The 11,828-nt window shown below is 39.2% G+C and overlaps 1 protein-coding gene and 1 pseudogene across 1 annotated transcript; one reads left to right on the forward strand and one right to left on the reverse strand.

Annotated features, from left to right (window-relative positions):
• Window positions 1–2,639: 2,639 nt before the first annotated feature.
• wrnip1 (WRN helicase interacting protein 1) lies at window positions 2,640–9,680 on the forward strand. The gene is given in 9 exon segments (XM_063886683.1): window positions 2,640–3,473; window positions 4,456–4,650; window positions 5,132–5,364; window positions 6,272–6,423; window positions 6,426–6,491; window positions 7,931–8,086; window positions 8,717–8,743; window positions 8,746–8,795; window positions 8,881–9,680. Coding segments are annotated over 9 exon segments (1,842 nt in total). The 5' UTR covers window positions 2,640–2,792; the 3' UTR covers window positions 9,163–9,680.
• On the reverse strand, window positions 9,663–11,642 carry LOC134866479 (proproteinase E-like; annotated as a pseudogene).
• Window positions 11,643–11,828: the final 186 nt, after the last annotated feature.

The following is an 11,828-nucleotide window of genomic DNA, read 5'->3' on the forward strand; positions in this document are numbered from 1 at the left end:
ACAGCCACTGTTAATTCAGTCAACACCGCTCGCCCATCAGCACTAAGAGCCAGAGGACGGCAGTTTGTCCTCATGACAAAAGAGTGACAGGTGCCAGCAAAGAGACAAGCTGACCCAGACACCCTCACCCTCACATAATAATCCTTCCATCTTCACTATGAAACAGGCCATTAATTTTCTTCTTAGATCCCCAAAAACTATAAAACACAGTCTACCCAAAGCAAAATTAATCTTCAACACGGTACTGACATTAAAACGTGTGAGAATTGTGATAGGGGATATAGTGTCCCTGTCAACACACACACTCGTAAGTGGTGTAAATAAATAGCCTGTGCTATTGGATTGCATTCCAAATGTCACAGAGATCACATGGGGCTGTACTGACAGTCTCTGCTGAGGAAGATGTATATGAATGTATATAGTTGTATTCCTAAATTGTTATGTAAATGCAAATATATCAACAATATTAAATGCTACTCTTAATTTTAGAAAATAAGTCGTAGATTGTTAAAAACAAATTGGGATCTATGAGAACTTGTAAACGCAACAATATAATCTGTATTGTGCAACAACGACACTTATGGCCTACGTCCGAAAATGCACGATTTAGCGTTCAGTGGCCAATAACAGCTATGTACGGTATTCCTGGAAACACTCCCAGGCCTCATCTGGCTTCACCTCCAGCTCTGCCAAAGACAATAATGAGTTCATTTCAGGATGATTGCTGTACTCTCACTGCTCAAATTATTTTCTTGGCTGCCATGGAGAGGAAAGAAATGTTCTTTGATTACTCACAATGTCTCAGTTTGCTTTATAGTTGATTACTTAAGTTACAACTGCAGCAAGTGGTTAGTTGAAACCTAGGCTACATGTTTTACACTATTTATGGCACTTGTGATCACATTATTTGGCCAATTACCCTGGGTACCATGGATGTATTCAAAGCTATCAAATTTATCACAGTACTTAATGAGTAGGCTTTTAACTTATTGTTGTCATTATTAGCCACTTTGATAAAGCCGTTGTTGGTCGTTTTTGACTGTTTCAGTAAAACATTATTTCAAAATGCCTTAATATTAATATAGAAATGATGTTGCTTCCTGCCTACAAATGAATTAGATTTCAAAATTGTCACCACATAAATGTGTCTTTTATCGCCCTCTGCTGGTATGACTGCATACCTAAAAGGCTGATTCCAAAGAACAAAATATATCACCATTTCTTTACATATTCTAGGTATCTTTCATTTGGAATTCATGAGATGCATGGATACCTTTGGTTCAAGTTTCGTCTCCCAGAAGCGGCAGATGGTTTTTCACCTTCTCTAAGTAGGGGAAGAAGGCCAGCTCGGTCATGTTTCTGCTGTTGGCACACTGATGAACTGGCTTCAGCTTGGCCATACTGAGGGGGACACTTGGCAGCCAGCCCTCTCGTTCTGAGCTCTCTATCCCTCTTCGTGGCCAGGTTGACCTCTCTCACGTGTTTCTGTTGCCTGCATCTTATATCTGAGCAGAGGAAGCAAGAAATACAGTCAAAGGCATTAGCAGTATAAACTATATTAAGTTTTTTCTTTTCAATTTTAAACTCTTTTTACTTTCCTTCAATTACTAAAAATACATGAAGTACCACCATAGTGAATATAGGTAGACTTTATAGCATGGAAAACTTTAAGTTCTTGCATTTAAAAGCAAAGTTAACAGAGTTTTACCCATAGCTAATATTAAATGTAATGTTATTTAATCTAAAATAATTGTAATGTAAATCGTAAATGGCCTTTGAAACAGTGCAAGGCTGGTGGGGCAAATTTACATGCCTCAGATAGATCCCACAAATGATAATAGATTTTTTTAAATAATAAAGTTAATGGCAAATCAGATTTGAAACAGATAAATGTATGGATGTATTGTGATTTTATCAATGATTGTGTCTTAACATCATATTTACACATCAATTTTTAAGTTTAAGTTTTACATTTCTTTTTTCATCGTTCAAAGACCAAGGATGAATTTGACCCACTTGCCTATTTACCTCTGTACCCAACACACTGTGTTGCAGTACCTTACACTCCTAGAGAAAGTGTACATTTTTTGACCTAGGTTAGTGATGCAGTCATTTGGTTAGACGTTTATGTAGGATTTTTGGACAAAACTGACACAACTAATGTCTACAACTGTACACAGGGCCCTCTTCATAATGAGCCTTGTGATAAGTTAATAAAGGAGCATCCATATTAATACCTTATCATTTACAAATCCCATTATGAAATCATTTAAAGTTAGCACACACCAGCTGGTACACTGTAAGCGCGGAGCGTTGGGACACAGTTGCTCACTTTTCCCAAATGGCATCAGTTTTGGGGCATTTTAATCAATTATTACTTTGTCTTTTTGCAAGAAACACGAAGCTGCGTTCACGTGCTATAGCCTATAGGAAATAACCAGTATCCATTGAAAAAAAGAAAGTCCCAGTCACATCTAATGTGTGATTTTTGCTAGACCAACCATGCCAACGAAAAATTAAACACAAACCCAATACGGATTTACAATGTCGGATGTCCATATTTGTACAAAGCAAAGCGTGTGTCTGGAACATAAACGAGTCAGAAATCTCCTGATGACCTACGGTCCCATCAGAACTTGAATACACATGGATGTAAATACGGAAATGAAAATGAGGTTAGTCGACTTAAATTAACATTCCCTCATACTAAACGTCAGAATAAGATATTGACAATGGGAATACAATTTTGGATTCAACGTTAAGGCAAAAACAGCTTTGCTACGTTAAGATTTATGTTTGGTCACGTGATTGGGGTCAAAAGTTTCGCGGGAAACAACATGGCGAGCGAGATGTCATCCCCTACCCTGGACGCTGTGCAATGTCCCGTCTGTTTGAAAGACTTTAAACCTGGCACAATTAACAGACACCTCGACGTGTGTCTGCTGAAAAGCGTTGCTGGCAGCAGTCCATCGACAACAGAAGAAAGCGAGCCTCCTTTGAAGAAATCTCGCATTAGTGCAGAGGCTGAGCCACCCAGCAGCACTGTGTCCAGCCCTACCTCCATGGCTAGTGTGACTTCATCTGTGTTTTCTCTCTTTCAGACCAACAAGAGTAAAGTTTTAGCCCCAGGTGAACGGAACGGGTTATTATCAAGTAAACAATCTCCTGCCAGTGCTGTCAACAAGGGGGTTAAACGTAGTTTGCTGGGCGAGGCAGAACCAGGACCAGCAGCAGGTACAGAGATTATGAAATCCTCTGGATTAAACGGACATGCTTCGAAGACATCCACTGATTTGTCACCACGGAAACTGTTCACGATTAACAAGCCTCTGGCAGAGATACTGAGACCAAACACACTGGAGGAATACTTCGGTCAGAGTAAAGTTGTGGGCCAGCAAACACTACTCCGCTCACTGCTGGACTCCCAGGAAATCCCGTCACTGATCCTCTGGGGACCACCGGGATGCGGAAAGGTGGGCCTATTCATCTAATCTAAATACATGTATTTCCCTTCTACAATGCATGACTTTAGCTTTCTTTCAAGATTTAAAATAAAGTGACCATGTTAAACATTATTTAAGTACATCTACCTTTTTCCCTCATAACGAAATAAGATCAAGAATCTATTTACCAATGTTTCTGTCATTCAACTACAAGACACAACATATCTTCACTGAAAGGGAATTCTCAGAGCACTTCAGTTTTAACCTTAATCACATTTGTTTTAGCTCATCTGCCTAATAATATTAAAACACTGCTTCAACAAGCACTACAGTGCAGCACAATATGTATGAACCAGTGAAAGTCATTTTGTCTTGATAAATTGCTCTCGATCACAATAACATGCACTTTATACATTAATCAATATCTAAAACTAGCATTAGATATCATGCTACAGCCAGTGCCAATAATAATAGCATCAATTTAGAGAGAGAGAGAGAGAGAGAGAGAGAGAGAGAGAGAGAGAGAGAGAGAGAGAGAGAGAGAGAGAGAGAGAGAGAGAGAGAGAGAGAGAGAGAGACTTTTTACAGCCTGTTAAAAAAGTTATTCTGTCTCTGGCTGCTAGGTTGGTACTTGCAAGTGTTACTTGTCAAAGCCAAATACAGTATGTAATGAGTGAGGTATGCCCAGCTACTGGTGGGGGGGGGGGGGGATTTCCACACAGCAGCTTCCCATACTTACAAGCATGCTTCATGCTTCAGTAACACTTTACAGTTCCAGCTCTCTGGTTTCCAAATTGAAAGGTTATTTTTGGAACTTGTTATTAGCATGTAGAGTAAAGACAACATATTTACGAGGCCCTTTAAGAAAGATGCGTTATAGGACCTGAAAAATGTGCTCTTAACTGGAGATGCTGTATGGATGCTTATAATTGATTCCATTTATATTGTTTCAAAAAAGGGCATATCATGTGTTCAAATCTGTTGACTTTGAATGTAATTTGTTGTCTTTCAGACCACTCTGGCTCACATAATTGCCAGCGGCAGTAAAAAGAAGGGAACAGCTCGCTTTGTCACTCTGTCTGCCACCAGCACGTCCACCAATGAAGTCCGAGAGGTGATAAAGCAGGCGCAGAATGAGCTACGGCTGTGCAAGAGGAAGACCATACTGTTCATTGATGAAATTCACCGCTTCAACAAATCACAACAGGTGGAGTATTGAACCAGAAAAAAAAAAATCTTCCCAAAATCCAGCCTGTGTTGGTATTTGTTTTTCAGTTTTTGATTGAAATGGGTAAAAAGGAATGTAAATCATGAATTGCATTTATAACATTTTCCTTTATTAACAGCATTTTATAATAGGTTTGGTTCAGCTCAGAGCGTTTTTCTGTGAAATTGCCACTGTTGACTGTATTTATTTAACCTTTGTTTGGACAGGTTATCTCATTGCGACACAGGGTCTCTTTCTCAAAAAAGCCCTGATAGAAAGCAATCTTCAGATTTGGTTTAGTTTTGCTTCGTGACTTTATATCTCTATGTCAGCTACCAAGGAGGCTCAACTAATAATATAGTGTAACAAACACTTTTGATATCTTGTTGTTTCAGAAGTAGTGATTATTATCCCTTTCTTTTCCTCCCATGGTGTATTTTCTCTTTTTCTCTGTTTTCATTTTGTGTGTGTGTATCTGTAGGACACCTTCCTTCCTCATGTGGAGTGCGGGACGCTGACTCTGATCGGGGCCACCACAGAAAACCCGTCCTTCCAGGTGAACGCTGCCCTGCTGAGCAGGTGCAGGGTGCTGGTTCTGGAGAAACTCTCTGTGGAGGCAATGGGCTCCATTCTGGACAGGGCTGTGGCCACATTAGGGATTAAAGTCCTGTCAGAAGATCAGGCAATTCCCCAAGATCAGCACCAATCAGATGAGTAAGTGCTGCCCTGGTTACCAAATCCTTAGTGACACACACACATCATGACGGGGTGTCAGCAAACAACTCAAAATCATTTGGTTAGGCCTGTTGTCCTTGTCTGTACCTGGTTTAGTGGATTAATTTAGATAAACAATTGGAGGAGTCTAATTTAAATGTTTGGAGCCAGATTAGTCCCCTCAGCTCAGCTCGGGTCTGGTCTGAGCTGATGTGATGACAGAAAATAATCCGCATGTGAGATATCATCAAATATCTTCATCAGATGTTTCTTTGTTTTGGGTGCACTGAAATCTGGGCTCATATAACATTTGGAAGATAACCCTAACCCTAACTCAGAGTTTAAACCACAATGAAGTGGCTCACTTTTTTCTGGGATAGACTGTCAGGGTAGCTTATAATACAAGTACCAAATCCTCTCAGGTACAATTTTATTAGCTAGAGCTAGATGCAACTAATGATAATACAACATAGAATACAACAGTCCTACATTACATGCTTCCTTGTGAAGGTTATCATGTAAGAACTTGACTCAACCTTTAGTTCATTTTAAAGGCGGACATCTGTGTTGGTTCTTTTAAATTGTAATGCAATATACTAACATCTATTCTTTTAATCGCCCAATTTATCAATTAGGTAGAGTAAATGACAGACACATTTGTCTTTATTAACCAATAGAAAAACTTCCATCTTAGTTTATGTTGTTATACTTTTTTTTATACCTTTATCATTTTAACTAAGGATTTCTGTACAACTAATACTGTATATTTCATGCCTAAATTACCTTTTCCTACGAACTAATAGCTTTGTTGTTTTTTACTGCACTTGAAGCTTCCCTACAAAATAGAATATCATTTATAGTATTGAAACTGATGCAGTAAATGTGATATATATTATTGTTTTCCCAGGCCAAAGATTTTCATCGAACAAAAGGCTCTGGACACAGTCGCCTACCTTTGTGACGGAGACGCAAGAGCAGGACTCAACGGTCTTCAGCTGGCTGTTCAGGCTCGGGTGAGCTCAGCCCGGCCCGACCCATCAGGACAGGACCATTCTCAGGAATACTGGTCAAGGAGGAGCACATCAAGGAGGGTCTTCAGAGGTCCCATATTCTCTATGATAGAGCTGGTAAGCTTATATGTACTTAATTACTCTGAGAAATGCAGTGTGCAAACTAAGCGCACAATAGATTCACAAAAGAAACAGTAAAATAGTAGAGTGCTCCTACACAGTTTTTGTTATTTTTATTAAGGATTATCAATATTGGCTTAAACTCTGAGCATTTTCTGATAAAAAGGGTTCAATTATTACATTTTGTATTTGTTTAAAAAATGCTATTGCCATTTTGCCACTAGCAAGTTAAACATATTATGTGTATCAAAATGTGTTGCTCAAAAACATACTTTCCTTTAAATGTGATATAGCTTTTATGCCACAGTTATTTAAAAATAGGTTGTTATTTTTCAACAAAGATATTTCTGAAAAATGTTTAAAATACACTGAAATAGAAATATCAAATTTCAGTGATTTGGAAAATGTGTTCCTGATTAGAGGACATGCGTCTAATTTTAAAACCCTGACACTGCCATTTAAAAAGGATTCCTTATGTAATAGACAGCTGGGACAAAGCATGTTTTGGGATTATACAAGGGGGCGGGGGCTGTCACACAGTCAACAAAATCACTTAGGCACATTAACACATTGCTACATATTTCACAAATCTACATATTTAAACCCTCTCACCAGTTTCAGTATAACACCTGATGTCAATATCTTCAATTTAAATAACAACTAAATAATTTGAGGTTTTGAGCTCAACAGCCGTATCGTATTGCTTTCCAAAAGTCCTCCTGTCACAGGGATTTCATATCAAATTCACTGAATGATAAGAGATAAAGAACCATGCTTATCCCTAGGGGGTGTCTACAGCTGGGCTCAAGGTTGCTTAGGAGTCTCACACATGTTACAAAGTACACACATTTAATTGAACACCCAGCGTGCTTACAAAGTGATATATAAAACGAAAAATGTCTCGGATTATAGTAGACTGTATTTTCAGCCTCTCCAATCATTTACACTCACTCCCACCCTGATCCAACCCACTCAATCTATGATGCTCTGACCATCCACGCTGTCCTGTTACACAACCCGTCAGCTGTCCCAAAAGATCAAGATGTACTGTCCCGTGCTTCAAAGGGTGATGGAAATGTCCGGCAGCATGACTACTGACCTTCAAGGAGAAAGTATTCTTGCTTTTGTTTTGTTTTTAAATAGTTTGATCAGTCTTAAACCTTTTGTTTCTTTTGGTGTTTCTTCTCTTCAGACTTGCAGGACATTTTGAAAATGTTTTGATGAAATGCCTGTGTGTGTGTGTGTGTGTGTGTGTGTGTGTGTGTGTGTGTGTGTGTGTGTGTGTGTGTGTGTGTGTGTGTGTGTGTGTGTGTGTGTGTGTGTGTGTGTGTGTGTGTGTGTGTGTGTGTGTGTGTGTGTGTGTGTGTGTGTGTGTGTGTGTGTGTGTGTGTGTGTGTGTGTGTGTGTGTGTGTGTGTGTGTGTGTGACACACAAAGGTGAGGAGCATTACAACTGCATCTCAGCGTTACATAAGTCTATGAGAGGCTCCGATGAGAACGCAGCTCTGTACTGGCTGGGCCGCATGCTGGAGGGCGGAGAGGATCCTCTCTACGTGGCCCGCAGACTGGTCCGCTTTGCCAGCGAGGACGTGGGTAAGGCGTCATGGAAATTATTATTTTTATCATCTCTGCATTTAGTTATTTTTGAAAATTGAACAAACAACTGCAAACCAAAAATAAGACCTAAACGCTGGTTTGCTAATCGTGTTACTTTGCATGGCTGTGCCCCTGCACACATTAGACATTAGATTGTAGCTACAATGAAGACTGCTTGCTTCTTACATCCCAAATTGCAGCCTGTTAGTCTGTTGCTTCTTTCAAATCTTATCATTTCATTCTCGCTGTTGTCATGTAGGTGTGTGAATTTTTATTATGCGTAATCAATATTTTCAAGTTATATATTTTGCATTTATTGTACTAATTCAAAAATGTTTACAGTAAGATTGCAATATTGTTTTGAATATTAAAATGGATAACAGGTTACATTTACTTGTAAACGTTTTGTTATTAATCTACATAACTCCTGACAAAACTGTACTTAACCTTTTGGGTACGGTACCTGTAGACTTCAAATATTATCTGTCCAAATGCTTATTAAAATGACCATTACCATTAAATATCAGGAGTAGGGCAACACAGACAAATTGCGCGATTTTATTACAGGAAAGGAAAAAACATAATGAACTAAATGCTTACAGAATTTTTTTGCCATATCTTCGTCAGGTATGGCAGACCCCGCTGCTCTTCCTCAGCAGTGTCAGTCTTTCAAGCCTGTCACTTTATCGGGATGCCTGAATGTGAGGTAGGCTTACCTGACCAATCAGTGATGGGTTTGAGTCACATCAATCCGATTTTCAGTCAGTCTTTACCTCTGTTCTGCTCAACAGGTGATCATGGCTCAGTGTGTAATCTATCTGGCACGAGCACCCAAGTCTGTTGATGTCTACAAGGCCTATGCTAATGTAAAAGCTTGTTTGAGGAACCACAAAGGGCCCCTGCCTTCTGTCCCCCTGCATCTTCGCAACGCCCCAACCAGACTGATGAAACAACTGGGCTACGCTAAAGGCTACAAGTATAACCCATCCTTCAGCGGCCCTGTGGAGCAGAAGTACTTACCTGACGAGCTGCAGGGAATCAACTTCTTCACCTGGACGCCTTCAGACCTGTGAAGCTCTGCTGCTACAGTGTGATGTGAAAGAAAAAAAAAATCTGCTGAATGAAAACAATCCCATCAAATAATCACTTGTTGGGATATCATTGTTATGTTATTACTAATTCAAAGATAAGGTAGGGACTCTTAAAGTGTTTTTTTTTGTTGGTTATTTGCAAATTTAAAGAATACTTTACCATCAATCAGTCAGTTAACCGTCATGTTGTATTTCAGTTCCTGTTCATGTTATCTACATTATTACGTAAACCCTAACCATACTAATTGACTTACTTAGTCCTTAGTATGTTAAAATAAATACAAATAACATACACAGTGTTTTTTTCCCCCATAATCAAATGTTTGCTTTGGTCTATATGTGTGTTAGTTAATCTTCATCCTGTTTTTGTGGCACTAAAACAAAGTGTTAATCCGATGTTCATGTAGGTTATCTTTATGGCATGAATATATATTTGTTTATAATCTGTATATATTTTGATAAAAAACAAGACAAATACAATATTAAAATTTCAAAGTATAGTTTATTGCCCATTCACTTCTTCAGTCATTGAACATTTCTTCAGTTTTGGGCCATGGTCTAAAGGGAGAAACACAAGATGAGGTTAGTAAATTACACAATTTGCATATTTGTATTAAATGGTTGCTTAATGACATTTATTTGGCTTTCCTCACCTCACTGATCCAGGGGATGAAAGAGGCCACACGGGTAAAGACTGTGGGCTTCTGAGGGGTATTACAGCCCCGTCCATCCACAAAACTCGTCACTCCTTGCACATACCACTTACATCGCTGCCCTTGCAGTTCAGAGGGCCTCCAGAGTCACCCTGAATGTAATAGCAGATATTAGAGCTATTGAAAAGCTTACTGTGTGTTGCACTTAAAGCATGAATTAGTGGTTCTTCCTTACATGGCATGCTGACTTGCTCTCTCCTCCTGCACAGACCATGGTTGTCTTTGCTGAGCTGCCCCACCAGTCACTTTGACTACAGATATCGTGATCCACCACAGGAAGAAGGGCCTGCTGTAGTGTAGTCGCAGAAGGACCACCAGCTAAAGAGAAAATAACATAATAGCATTTGAAAAACGTTTTTTTAATTGCATTTTTCTACAAGCCACTATCAAATGCATGGGAAAGTATTACTTGAGAAAAGTAGATCCTGCAAACTGCTTTTGATTAGCATCACAGTTTATGAATAGATTACAGAGTGCAAGATCTCCTTTTCTCAAGATTCGATTTACACATGGAACACTAGACCCCACATGATCTTGTTAAGCAGAATTTGCATCAGGTCTTACAGTAGAGACGACCCCAGCCTGTGACGTAGCAGGGTTGGTTGTGGGCAAGAGTAGCACCATGTTGTGGCAGGCAAGCCAGCTGAACCTTGTCATTGATAACAGCACTTTTCTCCAGCTTAAGCAGGGCAATGTCGTTACTACAAAACAGGATTAAAAATGCAAAACTAAACATGTCAGAAGTACATTTCTTTTAACCTCTCAAAGTATATTTTAATGTGTAGAGAGCTTTTTTGCTACAGGTGAAGTTTTTTTCATCTAAAAAACTTCTATTTACTCAGCTGCGGCTCCGTCAAAACTCTCATGGTAGGCACCTTTTTTTTTGTTTGTTTTCTGTGTATCCTAATAATCCAGCAAGGATCTGGAAAAATAAATATGTTGATGATCATTACCTACCCACAAGATGCACAGTTTTTGTTCCATTTAGGATGGATGAACATTCTTGCCACCATAATGGACTGTTCACATCCCTCCTCTGTGGTCATGTCATGCTCAGCCAAAACGACCCTGTATGTGTGGAATCTGGATCGGAAAATAGGGAAGCTTAATATCTTGTTTATTAGATTGAAAATTAACTGAATTAAATCACTGACAAAAGAGGTTGCATGGTCACTCCTTGATTTATGTGGGAACACTGTTAATACATCATCAGTTTTGAAACAATTTAAGTTGAAATGAAGTTCTCCTCACGTAATGCAATGTGCAGCAGTCAAAACCCAGTTGGGAGCAATGAGTGTTGCTCCACAAGTAGGGAAAAAAGACTCCAAAGAAACCTGCCATGGCCAACTGTATGGACGGGCTTCTTCCCCATTCACCACACGGCTGGTGTTTGGCTGGTAGCTGGGCACACCACACCCAAACACTTTAACAAAAGGAGAGACAGAAAAAAGTAGTATTGATTCACTTTCACGTTATATATCTATTCCAGTGAAAGATTTAGTTTAATGTGAGCTTACCTGTTGTTACAACCAGGAGGAGGACAAGTACTCGTTTCATCCTTATTTGTCCAACTGGGTTATCAGAGCTATTTATGTGACCCAGCCAAGATGCTGCCTTGGAGTTTTTCCCTGACATTTCCAGATGTCACAACAGCTGCGAACCAACTAAGACTCACATAGTCGCTGAGAATACCACTGTTTAATGTGAATGAAGATTGACAAATCTAATCTACAACTATTGAAAGCTGGTCCATATCTTAGTGGACCCACGGCTGTTGAAGCCCTGCCAAACATGTTATGCTGTGTTACCTCTGGATTTCAGGGTTACTTTAAGGAAAGTGGAAAGTATTAATGATATATTTATAAATCATAACTATATAATATAGGTTAAAAGAGGACTCAAACTGATCATGTTGACAAATATTTCAAATTAATT

This window comes from Eleginops maclovinus, chromosome 6 (genome assembly GCF_036324505.1).
Source record: "Eleginops maclovinus isolate JMC-PN-2008 ecotype Puerto Natales chromosome 6, JC_Emac_rtc_rv5, whole genome shotgun sequence".
In the NCBI taxonomy this organism is placed as follows: Eukaryota; Metazoa; Chordata; class Actinopteri; order Perciformes; family Eleginopidae; genus Eleginops; species Eleginops maclovinus.